Genomic DNA, 17,162 nt, shown 5'->3' with positions numbered 1-17,162 from the left:
GTAGCCAGTGACTACTTTCAGCAGTGTACATAGTCATTCTTGGTCCCTGACCAGCCTGCATTGGATCCTAAGACACCTGCACAGTTGGCCATTGGTGGACATGTGGGTGCCCAGCATTCTCAGAATACTCCCTGAAAATTCTGTGCTTATGGGCTATGGAAGTTTGTGGTGGAAATAGTTACTGTTACTGAAACTCCACCTGGCGTATGGTTGTGTCTCCGTTGTGTGTGCCAGCACACAGAGTGGAGCAAATGAGCAAGGGTCATGAAAAGGATGCATCAAAATATGTTGTGCTCACATCAGATGAAGACGAGCTTTTTCGGTGCCTCGGATCAGAAACAATGCTTTCAATTCCCATTTACAACACAGAAGAGAACCATTGCTTGTTGACTAAAATCTCTGTATACATCTGAACAACTTCCTGTTTAAATACATGTGCGTGCGTGCGTGCGTGCGTGCGTGTGTGTGTGTGTGTGTGTATCCTGGAGCTTGAACTCAGAGACCTCAAGCTTCTTTTGTCAAGGCTAGTGTGCTACCACTTAACCATAGCTCCACTACAGGCGTTTTGGGTAGGTAAGTCTCATGGACTTCCCTGCTTTGGCTGCTTTGAACTGTGATCCTCAGAGCTCAGCCACCTGAGTAGTGCTGATTACAGGCATGAGCCCCAGGCACCCAGATCCATATGCTATTTACTTCATGTGCTTTTGTGCAAATATTGAAGGAAAGGTTTTTCCAAGTGACTGTGTCTGAGAGAAACTTCACTCAATCCAAAAGATTTGTGGGCTCACAGAAAGTACTGAGGCTAGTTAGTACTGACGAGTGAACAGGGGCTATCGGGGCTGGATGTGGGTCAGGTGTTGAGCCCTTGGAATGCTCATTATGCTCTAAACAGAACAGGCTTGGTAGCTGCTCCTTGGGGCACAAGCATCCCTGCATTACTAGGCACATGGCACAAAGAGGTACATAATTAAAATTAGGCTGAGGGTTTGTATGTCATAGATACATATTAATCTATGTAATAAAACATTATGTCTATAGAGTCATAGATTTTTATGTCTATGTAGTTATGGGTTTATATTTCCAATACCATGTCCATAGCATTGGGTGCGCAAATATTGAGTCCTTGCTCTTGTATTGTTTGGATCTAATCGCCACATATTAAGGATACCATGAGCCTTTTGTTCCTTTGGTCTTGACTTGTCTCACTCAACATGATTTGCTCTAGATTCATCCCCATTAAATTTTTTTTGCCAGTTCTGTGGCTTGAACTAAGGGCCTGTGCATTGTCCCTAAGCTTCTTTTGCTCACAGTTAGCACTCTAACACTTGAGCCACTTCTAGCTTTTCTGTGTATGTGGTACTGAGGAATCAAACTCAGGGTTTTGTATATGCTAGGCAAGCACTTGTTCCCAGCTAAGCCACATTCCCCGCTCAAGAACAGTTTAAGCTATGAAAATATAGTTTTACTTGGAAGTTTTGTTAGAAATCTGAAGCTCCAAGAGGAGGGAAAGTGGGAAAAAAACAAGGGAGGGAGTAATTCTGTTGGACAAGAAGTGTACTCATTACCTTACTTATACAACTGCAACCCCTCTGTACATCATCTTCATAATAAATTAACTTAAATAATAAAAAAAGAAGTCTGAAGCTTTATGCAAGTCAGCTACTTCAAATGTAGCCTTTGGTATATGGTAGTCATCAGATCTGCTTTTGAAATGCTGAGGAGGTCAAGAATACTTAAAATAACCTATTTCTATTTTGAAATACCCCAGTTGCTTTGTAACATAAAAGGAGAAAAATATTAAAGAATTATTTAAAATATAGACTTCAGGAGAACACATGGATTTCACATGAGACTGTTCACACCCCTAAAGGAAGGACGAGGAAAGACATTTCCTCCCAGATGTATGAAAACGCAGCCCAAGACTTGAGAAAGAACTAATCAGAGGCTATTAGACCATCTTCTTTTGATTAAGGAAAAACCAAACAAAAATAAAGACATTTTTAAAGAGATACTGACAGGCTTCAGTCTCACAACATTTTATATGCAAAGGAATTTTGCTCTCAAGATGAGGCCACGGCCCAGACAATCATGAGAATTGCACACAAGAGCAGGCATCAGGGTATTGATAATGAGTAGATGGATATTTATGGGGTGTTCCATTTCTAATATTTTAAGAGGGTCCCTATAAAGTTTCTTAATTCAAGTACTGTTTCTTATTCCTCATCCTCAAAAGCTCTGGGAACTGAAACAATGGCTTAACTTGTCAGAAATCTGCTGGTAGAGCTCTCTGTGGTATCCTGTGCCTCCATGGATGGCAGAGAAGCCTTCAAAGAAACAAAAGGGCCCAGGAATACTGAGTCACACCTGCTACTCAGGAAGAAGAGACAGGATTTGTGATAGAAGCTTGAGGTTAGCCCAGGCACAAAGTCAGTGAGACCTCATTTCAACCCTAAGCCAAGCATGGTAATATAGCCTATGGTTCCAGAAACTGGGGAGGGAAAGGTAGGAGAAGTATGATCCCAGGTCAACCAGAGAGAAATAAATAAGATTCTATCAGAAAAAAGGCAGGGCTAAGAGTCGCTGAAGTGGTCCACTGCCTGCCTATTAAGTATGTAAGGCCCACCCCCCCCCCCACATTCAAATCTCCCAGTGCTGCTGGGAAAAGAAAAGAAACAGAAACAGAAACAGAAAGTACAGCCTGTGTGGCTTACCAGCCAGGAGGGGCAAGTTAGCTAGAAACATCTTCAGGACTCTGAGCTCCACAAAGGAAGGGCCATTCCTCTGTGCCCAGACCCACTGAGGGACTCACACAGAGCATCTGAGTGAGTGACTGCTGAACCTCACTCAATGACAGCATGAAGTAAGGACACAGAAGAGACGAGAATTACCAGCAAACTTTCTAGACGGAGAGGTCTCCACAAAGGACCATCAGAAGCACCATTCCTCCTGCCAGCTCTCTCTCAAGATTTTCCCAGGGAACCTTAATCAACTCTGTGCTTGGTGGCTGATTTAGATGTCCCTTTCTGTGCCTCAAAGGACTTTTTTTTTTTTGCCAGTCCTGGGCTTGATTGAGCTCAGGGCCTGAGCACTGTCCTTGGACTTTCTCAAGGCTCTACCACTTGAGCCTCAGCACCACTTCCAGCTTTTTTCTATGTATGTGGTACCAAGGAATCGAACCTGGGTCTTGGTGAATGCTAGGCAAGCACTCTACCACTAGGCTAAACTCACGGCCCGACTCAAAGAACTTTTAAAAATCATCTATAAGCTAGGCGTGGTGGGTAATGCCTGTAATTCTAGCTATTCAGGAGACTAAGATCTGAGGATCAAGGTTCAAAGCCAGCCAGGGCATAAAAGGACCTGAGACTCTTATCTCCAATTAATCACTAAAAAATGGGAAGTGGGGCTTGGCTCAAGAGTAGGGTGGTAGCCTTGAGCTGAAGAGCTCAGGGACAGCACCCAGGGACAGCAGGCCAAGTTCAAGCCCCGTGACCCCCCCCCCCCACATACACAAAAATCATCTGTAAATATACACCCACAGGCAGCACAATTCACTACCATCACACCAAAAAACATGGCCACCTGTGGTGTGATTCCTTTGGCCAGGCTAAGGTGTTTAATTGTGATTCTGAGTTTGGGATGTGTTTCAATATTAGTGTGTGGTATATTCTGCTGAGCACGGATCCCCCGTAACAGCAGTACTGCCTAAGGCCCTACATGAATACCCACCTTTGGTAGGTCCCTTCCGGTTAAGTACAGCCTGCTGCTCTTCTGTGATGTTCAGCCGTCGAACCACGTCGGCCAGCGCAGACTTGAGCAGCTGGATGTCGTCTTCTTGCATCTGGACTCGCTGCTCCAGAGAAGCAATGCGGTCTGACACCTCCATGCTGCTGGCAGCAGACGCACTGTCATCTAAGCCAAAGGAAAGTGTCACATGAGCTTTAAATACTCGCAGAACACTCAGATTTAGGAACAAGAGCTCACATGTGAACGTAACACAGTTCACAAGCCAAAGGCAACAAACAGCTTGTACATAGAATCACATGAAATCATATGTTGTCCAGGGCTACAACTCCTCATAGTATGGGTTTTTTCCTTCTCCATGGCCATGCTTCTTGTTTTAAGCAGTGATCTTGATTGGCATTAGATCTTTCCACATGCAAGTCAACTCATTTTCTTTCCCCTAACAGCAGAGAACCTGAGAAGCGAGAGGGCAATCAAGGCTGTCTACTTCAACATCCCAGCCCTGAATATACATTCAGTTGGCTTTCCAGCTTTTACTCCAGCAATGTTAATGGACAGGTAGTTAGTCATATGACCATATGCCACATTACCCATTGGTCGGGACCTGAAGGACAAGGCACCAAGTAGGCATGTCTGCTTGGCAAGCAGTCATGTTTGCTTATCCAGAACCATAGTTCCTAACTGCTCATGAGGCTCACAAGGCTCCAGGGGCCTTCCTCCCCTCTCTGACCTTCACGCCCACACTGAAGCCACTATGCCTCTTTCTGTCCTAGGCCTTGGTGTCCGCTTTTGCCTTTTCTCACCAGCTTTTTAAAGGATCTAATTCATGTTCTTTAGATCTCAACTCAAACTGAAGTTCTTTAAAGAACCTTCCCCAAACCCTATCTAGCCAGGTATAGCGCTGTTCATGGCTATCATCCTAGCCCAAGACTGGGATAATAACAGTTGGGAGACCAGCTCAGGTAAAAGGTTCAGGAAGCCTCACCTCAATCAAAAGCTTGCTAAAGTGGCACACATCTGTCACCCCTGCTTTATAAGAAGCATAAATAGGATTACAGTCCAAGTCTGGGAAAAAAGCAAGAGCATGTTTATATGAAGTATTTACCTTCTGTCTCACTGACTTATTTAATAGCATGCTTGTGAATTATCATTGTCTTCTGGCTTCTTTATTCTCTACACCTCCCAACTGGAATGTAAGCATCATGGAGTCTTGTCAGCTTCCAGGCATGGCACCCTAAACATCCTCCACCCCCACCCTCTAGCAGTCAAATGGAAAAACCCTGCCCAAGCAAAAAAACAATGCAGTCTGAAAGTCATTTTCGGACTCCATTGGGCATCAGCTCCTGAGCAACAAAGCCCAGAGCTCATTTTAACCCCTGCAGACCAATGCCAACAGCTCACAGAGTCACAGCACGACAGGATGCTGCCTCTATCTCCTGTCAAAGAACTCATTGGACTAGTCAGAAGTTACTTATTATAGAATAGCTTTAGCCTAGAGGTGTGGCTCAAGTGATAGGGCACTAGTTTTAGCAAGCACAAGGTCCGGAGTTCAAACCCTAGCACTGAGAAAAGAAGAAAGACGAGGAAGAAAAGATGAAAGGAAGGAAGAAATGATAGAGGAGTAATTCTAGTTTCTGTACCTCTACAATTTATCTAAAAAGTGTTTTATCTCAGGGCTTTTGAAATGTTCTTTGCATGTATTGTTAAGTTTGAAAACAACAGTATATTCTATATTTTTACCTTTTGACTTTTATTTAAAGGCACTTCCATCTTTACTGGAACTGCTGGCTGAGGCACCCACTATCCTCCCCAGGGACAGCTGGGATCTGTCACACGATGGGGTGTAACTGTACCAGGCAGCAAGCGTCTGTCCACCTTGATATCAGGAGGCTATCTCCCAGATAGTGGTCACACTATACACCCTGACTGCACAGGCCCATCGTAGATATGATCTAATTGGAGCAGGAGCCAAGCCCGCAATGGTGTGACCCGTGCCATGTAGAGGTCTGGCTGGGAACCTCTACAAGCTCCTCTTTCCAGCCATCAGCAGCTCTTCTCCAGACTATACATTCCAGCCTCCCTGCATTTGCAGGGGTCAAACATGGTTCTGAAAACCAACCTCAAACAGGTTCCTGAGGGTTACCCAGACCAAGCATCCTGGGCCTTCAGAGGCAGAAGGAGCACTGATTGACATACACACCGGCAGGGATCGATTCCTGGGTCTATTACTTATTGGTGATTAGATCCTGGCCAATGACTTGATCACTTTAGGCATGACAACCAGCTGCCTCTGATTTCCCTGTGATAATGAATGCCATGTACATTCAATGTCTAATGTACCCATGACAAATAGTGCTCTATGCAAACAGTAATGTAACAAACACATAGTAATGTAACATAAACATTAGTCCTTCTTTGAAATAGAAGCAAGAATGTTTTAAAGTGTGGAGGTAGTTTGTTTTCTTGTTTTTTTGATTTGGGGATGTTTGAGTTTTACCAATCTGAAATTCTGAAGTCTAAAATGTTTGGAAATCCCAAACTTTTGGAGCATCACCTTAACGCTCAACGAGTTTCTGATTTCAGAGCACTCCGTATTTTGGGGGTTTGGATTGGGAAGGCTCAAGCGATAGTTCATAGCTGTGAATGTGTGGTTTATAATAGCAAGAAACAATGATTCTGTGAATACCATGCAGTGCCTGGCCCGTGACAGGAACCCAAACTACAGCACACAACACCATTTCTGCTTCCAGCACTTCAGGTACTCTTTTCTAAAAAGACAACGCACAGGGCTGGGAGTTTGGCCTAGTAATAGAGTGCTTACCTAGTATGCATGAAGACCCAGGTTTGCATCCTTGGTACCACATACACAGAAAAAGCCAGAAGTGGTGTTGTGGCTCCACTGGTAGAGTTCTAGCCTTGAGAAAGCCCAAGGACAGTGCTCAGGCCCTGAGTTCAAGCCCCAGGACTGGCAAAACAAAGTAAAAAGACAAAGTATAGCTTGATAAGGATATAGTCCTCTCACAGAGCAGTGTGTTGGGGATGGATGGAGAAGTACCACCCTGGCCACCATTTCTCAATTCTTATGAGAACACCCAATACTTCTCCATGTGACAGGAGGGTTCAGCAGGGCCTGTACAGACTGAAAGAACCTTGCAGCTCTACCCCTCCCCCTGGAGCCACAGGCAGCTACTTAGAACTATAACTCTGAAGTTCAAAATGACTTCTGCTACTGTACAAGTGTAACAACAAACACCCATGGCTCATCTCTGTAATTCTAGCTACCTGGGAAGCTGAGAATGGATAATTCCAGTTCAAGGCCAGCTTTTTAATGCCAGCCATAGTAGCTCAAGAGGCTGATCAAAGCAAAAGAAAAAAAAATCACAAGACTATGTGGGCAGAGTGATGTGTGCCTGTCATCTCAGTAACCTGGGAAACACAAATGGAAGATTCACAGTTCAGGTGATCCAGGCATAAAGTGATACCTTAATATCAAAATAGACCATCAGGATGATGGCTGGTAGCATGGCTCAAGTGGTAGAGTACCTGTCTACACACACAAGGCCCTGAGGGCAACTGAAAGAAATGGAGAAGTTTAGCACAGTAGCTCATGCCTATAATCCAGAAGGCTGAGATTGTTGTTCCAGGAATGAGCAGGAAAGCTCAGCCTCTGGCACTGTACAATGAAGCCACACAGCTCAGTGTACCCCCTTCCCACTCCCAGTGCACTCACAGAGATTCACTGAACGACCAAGACTGGCCACAGATGTCATACAGCTGTGACACAGCTGCTATCTCTAAATGAGGACTCAGCTTAATTACTATAAACTTGAGCATAAGACTTTTGTAAAAGTCAAAGCTTTTGTAAATAGATATCTTCCATCTAAAATCCCCCCCCCCATTTTCACTCCATGCACATCCAGTTGGACTGCTGCCTCACAATCTATAGAACAAGATTCTAAGAACTAAGCAAGAATCTGTAGCATCCACACAGGACCAGGGGAGGGGAAGCTGAGGCTGGTTATAAACTTAGTCAACTTGAATCGAGTTCCTGGTAAGTGCCCAGCACAATGCCAGGTAAAAAGCCAAATGCCCCTAATCCTTTGAGAGTGCAGAAACTACCAGAAAGAACACAGACATTTACTACATGTGTTCATAGAGTATGGTGAAGCTACAGAGAGGTAAACATAGTCTTGGAACTGAGAGGGTATGTCTTGGGGGAGAAAGAGCCTGGGGTGGGAGGCAAGTGCCGGGGTCCTTCATCCCCAGTCCCTCTCGACTAGGGATGGGGAAAACCACACCCCGACCAGTCCAAGCCGCGAGAGGAGAGGGCCCACTGTCCTCCCGCACTCAGCCTTCCTTCCCCGGAGCACGAACAGAGACGCCACGCAGCTTCATCAAGGCAGGAAGATCTCTCTCCAAAAAACCCAACATCTCCCCCATCTGTATTTTAAGAAAAAACCTAGGATATGTGGGGCTACCATCATATCAGATCGACTGTGCCTGTCTTAGGTGTCTCCAAGCTCGCTAGTCTTCTTACCCGACATGGGATCACCAAGTCCTTTTTACTTGGCTCCTGTCTTAGGTTGATAGGCTACCAGCCGTCCATTTAAGCAAATCAGACTTGAGGGGATGCACCTATTTCCATGGGAGCAGATGCCTGTCGTATATAGCATTCACTTTCTGCGTTGACTTTGTAGGCAAACAATATAGATAGCCCATAAAAATAAATCCAAACCGATCAATCCTGCCCATCTTTGATCAAGTTCCCAAAATCACCTAAAGTTAGAATATTAACGTCATTTTTGCACGTAACAATTCCAGTCCTCACATGCTGATTAATGGCTTATTCAAAGCATTCTCTGTAGGAACTGCAGGGGCAAGGGCAATGGCAATGGCCACCACCATGACCAGGAAAATACCAAAGTCTTTTTTACTGATGAGCGGGAAAGCATTCTCCTCTGCCTGTACAGGCACTAGTATATACTGAGGGGCTCTGACTACAACAGTCAGAGAAAACAGGGAAACATTTCACACAAGCCATAGGGAATAGCAGGGCAATGGAAGAATTAGAAGAGTCTTCCAATCCCCCCCTTTTTTTGTTTTAAACTGTCTCCCATGTCTCTAATTTTTCCTATTTCACCTTCCAAAAATGACTTTGGTCCCTTCATTTTAAGGGGGTTATGGGCAAAAATCCATTTTCTGTAACTTCTTCAAGCTGACTCAGGGTCATCGTCTCTATATTTTGTCAGGGACCCTAAAAGGCTTTAGCCTGTTTTCAACTAGTTTGCACCCGAGCACAGGCTTTCTAAATCACTACCTAATTCTTTCTCTTTCTCAAGTCTGCGCTTTTCACCTGTTCTTAAACTGTTTACTCCCGTATAGACTTAAGATTTAGATTTACCTTTCACACACACATTTGCGGTTGTTCCTGTCTGAACCCATTCAGTTCTATTCTAAAATCGCCTCGCCCTTACACTGCTCTGGCCAGAGGCTCTCTCGAGGTTCCTCCCTACCATGCCCGAAGTGACCTGCGCTTCGGACGTGATCTGGGAATGATTAAAATCTCTTTCACACACACATTCGCTGGTTTTTCAGTCTTTGAGGAGTTTTCTTTGTCTTTCTCCCTGTGTCTTTCTCTTTGTCTTTGTCTTCCTCCCTATCTTTTTCTCTTTCCCTGTGAGCAATTTCAGCCTGCATTTTTCCTTCAGATTTACCTGGCCTTTCAGGAAAGAAGGGGGGAATCATGCAATTAGAACACTCCATTTTGCTGCTTGTTAGTACGTGACATGAGCAACTGCTTAATTGCTCAGGTCCTGGCTTTCCTCATCTGAAAACAGGGAAAGCCAGGGCTCATGCTTGTAATCCTAACTACTTGGGAGGCCAAAACTGGGAAAATCATGATTCAAGCACAGCCAAGGGAAATGCTGGTAAGACCCATTCTCAATGAAGAGCTGGATGCAGTGGTGGGCACTTGTTAATTTGGCTGTGAAGGAAATCTAACATAGGTGGATGGCACACAGTGGTGTGCCTGGGCAGGAATAAAGACCTTGTCTCAAAAGTAAGCAGCAAGCCAGGTGCAGTGGCTCACACCTGTAATCCTAGCCACTCAGGAAGCTGAGATCTGAGGATCGCGGTTCAAAGCCAGCCTGGGCACTAAAGTCCATGAGACTCTTACCACCAGAAAACCAGAAGTGGTACTGTGGCTCAAATATGGTAGAGTGGTAGCTTTGAGCTGAAGAGCTCAGGGACAGTGCCCAGGCCCAGCATTCAAGCTCCATGACCCACACAAAAAAAGTAAGCAGCAAAAAATAGGGCTCAAGCTGTGACTCAGCATCAAGAGAGCCTCCATACCAATTATAAGGCTCTTGGTTTAATCCATAGTACCATGGAAGGAAGGAAAGGAGGGAGGGAGGGAGAGAAGGAAGGAGGGAAAAGGAAGAAAAGAGGGAGGAGGGAGGAAAGAGGGAGGAGGAAGAAAAAAGAGAGGAGGGAATAGGAAGGAAGGAGGGGATAGGAGGAGGGAGGGGGGAAGGAGGGAGGAAAAAGGCTGGCTGAGGTATAGTTCAGTGTGCTTGCCTAACATGCACAAGGCCCTGGGTTCAATCCCAGGCACTACAAGAGGGTGGCACTTTGTTAGTAGAGAAGGAGGATTTGAGATCATGTGTGAGAAAGTCTTTGACACCTTACAGTTACTCAGCTACAGCCATTGTCATCTTAGCCTGAGACAGAGAAAGCTTCTTAAGAGGCTTCCAGCTGGTGACTGGCTCCAGTTTAAGTAGTGGGATGCCCAGGCTTGCATCGTGGCCAGCTGCCTCTACTACACAGACCTTGTCTTTACAGCTATGGGTAAGGGCTTCCCTTACTGACTGCAAATGTGAGCGGGTATGTCCCCCAGCTGGTTTGATGTTTCCTCAGTACTGGCCACTAAAGGTCATGGTCTTGCTCTTTGACTTGCTGACTTGTTCTCTGTCCCCCCACCCGGACACACACACACACGTAAGGGCCTTTGTTTTCTTCACTGCCAGGGTACTCAATAAGTATACATGGGAGGAATAAACAAATCCATGCTCTAGGCTTTGCACACACATTGGCTTATTTGTCTCACAATGTACACAAAAGTCAGGGTGGGCTATCTTAAGCCCTGGAACTCCAGGCTCAGGGAAGTATACCATGCCCAGAACCTTGCAAGGGCTACTCCAGGTCCTTTGAGGCTAGGCTCCAGCCTTCTGGCTGCACTGCACTCCAGCAGAATTCACTGGATCTGACACAGAGACACAGCTGCAGTGTGACCAGGGCAAGACTGGCATCACCCATGTGGGGGGCAGAGGCGTGGGGGTGGGAACAGCCATTGCTGAAGCCAGAACCAGCACAAGTAGCAGTAGGGTCTCCTGAAGGCTGGTCTTACCTACAGCAGCCTCCCCAGGCTCCCCTGGTAGGAGTAGACTGAGGAGGCACACACTAGGAAGCAGACAGTCCTGGTTGGCTCCTGGAGGAGATGGCTCTGAAACCACACTTCTCCCAGCATTGATGCCTAGTGTGGATCCAGAAAACATACAGGAACTGGACTACTGACAGCCAAGATGTCTGGTGGGACAAAGTGGGATAAAAAGAAAGGGTGTTCAATAGGAAAAGGCTAAAGAGGGGTCTCAGTAGCTTAAAACACAGCCCCAAAAAAGTAATGAAGGAAAGGATCAGGCGGGCTTTGACTGTACGTCCACCAGTAGCAGGAGCTAGCCATTCATAAGGGACATTCCTGATAACAGAGAAGGATAAGGTGCAGTTTAAATCAAAACAGACACACATAGGTGCCACACTAACTGGTCCTGAAAGTTCCAGCCCCAGAGAAGTTAAGAAAGAAAATGAGAGAAATGGAGATATAAGGCATGGGGAAGGGGTAGGGAAGAAACATGAATGAATATGAAGCAAAGAAATCAAAGGAAGAGATGGGGGAAGATCTCTATTTCCTCATTCCCCGTAACCCCCTCCCAACTCTAGCTAAGGGCTCAACTTCCTCAGAGCAGAGATTTGTAACCCTAGCTAATTACCATTCAAATGATATCTGTAGAGCACTGTGAAAACATTACAAGCATAAGGGATTATTGCTATTGTTCAAATAACTGGATGTTGGAAAATTATGGTTCATCAGATACCAGCCCCCACCATGTATTTTTCTCATATATTTAACTCCACCATTTCATATTCAAAACACCATTAAGACAGAGTCATGGGGGCTGGATGTGTGGCTCAAAAAACAACAAAACAAAAATTACAAAAATAAATAAAGACCCCTAGAGGAACAGGAGTCCCAGCGCTACTGAGAATGCAGGTTGTCTGTCCTCTAGTTCAAGGCCGCAGCTTCTATGGCAGTTTCCACCACCTCACAGGCAGTAAAATGCCTTTGTTCCCAAAAGAGCAAGCAAATCTCTCATTTCTGTGCACCAGGCTGTCTGATTACTCAGAGCTCTGCAGCGACAGCGTGGCAGCAGGGAAGCTGTACTGGGAAGCTGGGACAGACTGGACTCCCTGCCCCCACCCAGTGAGGACTCTCCCAGGCTGACCGCAGACACTCTTGCTGTTAACAGCCTGCGGTTAGCCACAGATGCACATTACAAAGCCCACATACTAGCAAAAAGGAATGCACTTGTAGACCTTAATCTAAAGGATTTTAGGATCTGGCCCTACCCCATTTCATCATTTCTTGTCACACAGCAAAAACAGTGTGCCCTTCCTGTGGGAGCAGAAGGCCTGCTGTGGTAAGCAGAAGAGCTCTGAGTTCTAGCACCCAGAACATGCTGGACTTGATCAGTCCTAATCAGAGCACTAGATATGATGAGCCAAATTCACAGCACTGCTGAGACTCACATGTAATGAGCTCTCTGTGAATGCAGAGATTTAAAAGTTAATTTGGGGGGAGGGGAGTTTAGACTAGTGGTAGAGTGCTTGCCTAGCATGCACAAAGACCTGGGTTCCATTCCTCAGTACCACATACATAGAAAAAAGCTGGAAGTGGTGCTGAGGCTCAAGTGGTAGAGCTCTAACCTTGAGAAAGTCCAAGGACAGTGCTCAGGCCCTGAGCTCAAGCCCAGAATTGGCAAAAAAAAAAGTTACTTTGGGTATCCTCTGCTTCCATAGCCCTGCCAGTCACCATCCAATCCTGACTAAGCTCCAGTGTGACTGGGGAGGTACCTTCTACTAAGGTAGGTAGTCCCAGGGCAGAAAGGCAGGCAAGATTGCTCACGATCGCTGATGAAATGTACCACGGGCCATCTTTGTCACCACATGGCCCATCTTTGTCATTAATCCATTCCAGCTCACTGCGTGGCAGCTGCTTAGCCATGAACTGCATCACAGCTGTGCCTGGAGATGAATCAGTGATACACAGCTCACCTCTGGCCTGAGGCAGTCCTTGTCCGATGTTAAAGTACCTAAGCTGCAGTTAGGAATTTGTTTGCTCAAAGCAAGTCAGGTCAATGGGAAAATAATTATCTTGTATCTCTGGTCTTGCATTTGACTATGTGGAGTACAGGATTTCTAAAGACTGTCTTTACACAGAAAGGAAGGAATTAGAAAGCAGGTTCCAGCATATCAAGATCTGCCCCGCCACCGCCTCTCCCTGCAATCCAAGGGCAAGAGCCTAGCTAACCATGGTGGCTCACGCTTGTAATCCCAGCTACTCAAAAAGCTGAGATTGGGAGGATCAAGGTCTGAGGCCAGGAAGTTTTAATAAACAAGAGGAGCATGGTGGCATCTTACATGTGATCTCAGCAATGTGAGAGGCCCAGGAAGGAGGACCATAACTGCAGTCTGAGGCAGCTGTGCAAAAACATAAGACCTTATAACATAACTAAGCCCAAAATAAGGGAAGGCTGGGGGGTGGCTCAAGTACATGTCTAGCAAGAGAGAAGCCCTGAGTTCAAACCCCAGTGTTGCAAAAACAAAACAGAAGATGGGGGTAGGGTGGAAGAAATCACCAAAATCCAAGATCCCACTATGCAGGCACCTCCTACAGCTCTCCTCTAGGCCTTGCAATGTGAGGAATTTGGCAGGCCTCTTCCTTCACACAACTACAAGCAAACAACTCACCACACAATTCGTTGTCAGGAATCACACAAATAAGAACACAATGATAAAACGAAGGAGTGTGTTAGCCCCTACTTTCTCTCCCCATCTCCCCCCCCCCACCAAAAAAAAATATGGTGTACAGGCAGAGCTAAAATTCAGAGAACTGTGAGACCACAGATGGAGAAAAGAGCCAACTTTTCGTGTTCTTTTTAACAGTATTGAGGTTTGAACTCAGGGACTTACACTTGTCCTTTTTGTTCAGTTATTTTTGAAACAGGGTCTCAAATTTATTCCTGTGCTGGCCCAAACTATGATACTTCTGTCATCCTGGGATGACAGGTACATACTACCACACCTAGATGTTTATTTATTGAGATGGGTCTCATGAACTTTTTGCCCAGGCTGGCCTTGAATACAAACTCCCAATATCAGCCTTCTTGGTAGCTGAAATTACAGGAGGAGCCACTGGGCTCAGTAGAAGCATTCCTGTTTTGGCAGTGGGCGGGGTGGTGGTAAGGGACTTCCAGGGTCTGAACTTAGGGCCTGTGTGCTGTCTCTGAGCTATTTTGCTTATGGCTAGTGCTCTACCACTTGAACCACAGCTCCACTTCTGGCTTTCTTTTTCCTGTGTGGTTAACTGGAGATAAGAGTCTCATAGACTCTGCTGCCTAGGCTGGCTTTGAACCAGGATCTTCAGATCTCAGCCTCCTAAGTAGTTAGGACTACAGGCGTGAGCCACTGGCACCCAGTGGATCCACACTCCTTCTTAAAAGGAAAATGTTCTGGAGGGAAAAGGAAACATAAGTCATAACTGGTATTTTTTTACCATCCTTTGCAGACCTAAAATCTGTATTAGTACAAAACAAAATATCTACAATATGGAATTAACTGCTCATAAAGTATCATGTTTAATATTATCATGTAAAGCATAGCTGGACCACATTCAGATGTTTAGTTGAAGAGTTATGAAGTTTACATGTTCCTCTGCTCTCTTCTACAGGTGTGAAGACCAAGAAGGTCCAAGCTTCAGCTGTCCTTCCTCCAAATCCTGCTGACCTGCCTTGGTATTTCTTCATGTGAGTGGTGTGGCTATACTTGGCCAGCTCACCCCACACCCACCCTGGGGCCTCATCCACCTAATCTCAGTCATCATCTGAGCTGCCAGCCATATCTCCCTACCCATCTCCTTTCACTCTGGACATGTTCACTGGAGACATGGATGTGAGTGTGTCAGCATGCACATGTGTGTGGATATGAAACCTTATGTGAAACCAGCCATCTTGTCTCTAATTCTCTTCTCATACCCCTCACCTCCACAAGTGACCTCCATGCAGCCAGCTATTACCCTACAAACTTGATCTCAACATCCATCAGTCTTGCTGCATATTTGAAACAGTAAATGCTTTGCTACTTCTTTGGTTTGGCCCTGGTCACTTGTGTCCTGGGCTCCTGCAATAACCTGGTTTAGCTGTGAGTGGTCTCACCAGTATCCTTCCTCTTCATTATGCCAAAGTTATTCTAAAATATAACCTCAGTCCTGGCCCTCCCCTGCCTAAACACTACAGTGGGCCTCTACTGTCTATAGGGTGATTGCCTAGCACCTTGGACCTGACATCTGTGTGCTTCTTTAGCCTCAGTCTCTTCTACTCCTGGCCTACAGGAACTACTTTCCTACTTCTCATATGCTGTTCTCTAGCCTTTCCCTCATCATTCCAGCTCCATGTAACACTCACCTGGTTCTTTACATGGCCCTAATACTACTCCCACCTGTGCAGGCTCAGCTGGGGTCATGTACTTCCAGAAATTGCCCTCATGGGCAGCATGGGACCAGCAAGCTCATTGCTGTGTCCTCAGCATCCCCTATGCTTGCCATGGTTGTGATATCTGTTTACTCTGCTCCTGGAAGTCCAGGCCTGTGCTATTCACTTTTGGCATCCTCATCCTCTCACCTGCTTGCTTCCTTTATCCCTGGTGAGTTGTACCAGATGAGTAATAGTTTCTAATATCTAGAACAGTGGTTTTAAAGTATAGTCCACAGACCCTGACAGTCCCTGAGACTCATTTAGAAAGCCCTTGAGATCCAAACCGTCTTTGTAATAATATAAGCTTATATTCCCTTTCATACAATAGTGCCAGGTGATAGTGGACGGTTCTGTTGCTGGGGATACCATATCCTCACTCTCTTCACCGCCACTCTTACCTTCAAAATGTAAGTTCAGCCAAGACTCCTCTGAGGGAGCACCAATCTGATTTCAGCCTTGAGCCTGTGCCTTTATGAATACTTTGCCACATACCCAGTATGGGCTGTGTCAGAGCAGTGCATTGTGCACTTTGCGTGCCTTCTCTCTGGGAAAGTCACTGTCACTTAAGCAAACAGATGATGAACAAATTGTGGTTATTCACACCTGCACCTTCTGTGATCATTCTCTCAAAAATGAATGAAGTGAGCTTGTCACTTTAAGAAAAATAACAAGTATCTGCTGTCAATGATAAAATATAAGAAAAAAATATCAGTACTTTGGCAAACTTGTGTCTGCTCTGTATATGTAACAATTTCCATGCCCAGAACTTTTTGGATACTGGTGCTGTTAGCAACAGGGCTATTTGATGATGTATGCTGAAGTATGACAGAAGACCTGCCTAACTGGGGAAATTCATATTTCTCCAGTGACCAAAGCTTGTAAAGCTTTGTGTTACAAAACCATTCACAGGCAAAAAGCCATTCAAATGCAAGATGGATCCCAGGCAGAGAACTGAAGGGTATGTAGTGGAAATATCAGAGTGACATGTCTCCGTCAGCATAGATCCTTCCAGACATGGTATTACAGGCAGAGGCATCAATGCAGGGCCAGCCTGGCTGCATAGTGAATCTAAGGCCAGGCTACACTACACAGCAAGACGCTATCTAAAAAGACCACTAGAACACATCACACGTACAGACAGACAGACACACACACACACACACACACACACACACACAGACACACACACACATCACTTTTGGCCACCGGCCATACACTTCAGCAGTTAGAAATGTGTCCAGTACTTGCATCTCACAGTCATGCCACTTCAGCCTAGACTTTCTTCATTTCAAACAAGACCTACTGCTTTCAAAGTGCAGCCAGAGAGACAAAGCAGCATAGGTTAAGGGGATCCTATAGGCTGGGAACCCCTCATTTGTCACCTGGAGCTTTGTGGGCCAGAAACTACTCATTTGTCACCCTGCCTCTGGTCACCTGTTAAGTGGAGCAAAGCTTCCACTGCCCTCTAAGACTCCCCCATCTTCACCCGCAGCTTAAGAGTGCCTCCCAGCCTGCAGACAGATCCTTATGAGAAGCTAATCAAACCTGAGTAAGTGG

General features: G+C 45.7%; 1 protein-coding gene across 4 annotated transcripts in view; it reads right to left on the bottom strand.

Annotated features, from left to right (window-relative positions):
* The window catches only part of Eml1 (EMAP like 1), a 146,339-nt gene that overhangs the window by 63,846 nt on the left and 65,331 nt on the right, over positions 1-17,162 (bottom strand). For 3 of the 4 annotated variants that reach the window (XM_090344821.1, XM_090344823.1, XM_090344820.1), the window contains exon 2: positions 3,727-3,909. In XM_090344821.1, coding sequence (XP_090200947.1) covers positions 3,727-3,909 — 183 coding nt within the window. Of the gene's footprint in view, positions 1-3,726; positions 3,910-17,162 lie in introns of those variants that run through there. The other variant, XM_090344822.1, reaches the window with a different exon arrangement.

Source organism: Megascapheus bottae, chromosome 14, assembly GCF_031878675.1.
Source record: "Megascapheus bottae isolate mThoBot1 chromosome 14, mThoBot2.hap1, whole genome shotgun sequence".
Classification (NCBI taxonomy): domain Eukaryota; kingdom Metazoa; phylum Chordata; class Mammalia; order Rodentia; family Geomyidae; genus Megascapheus; species Megascapheus bottae.
Note: the sequence above shows the minus strand (reverse complement) of the source record. Positions and strands in the feature narration are given on the sequence as shown.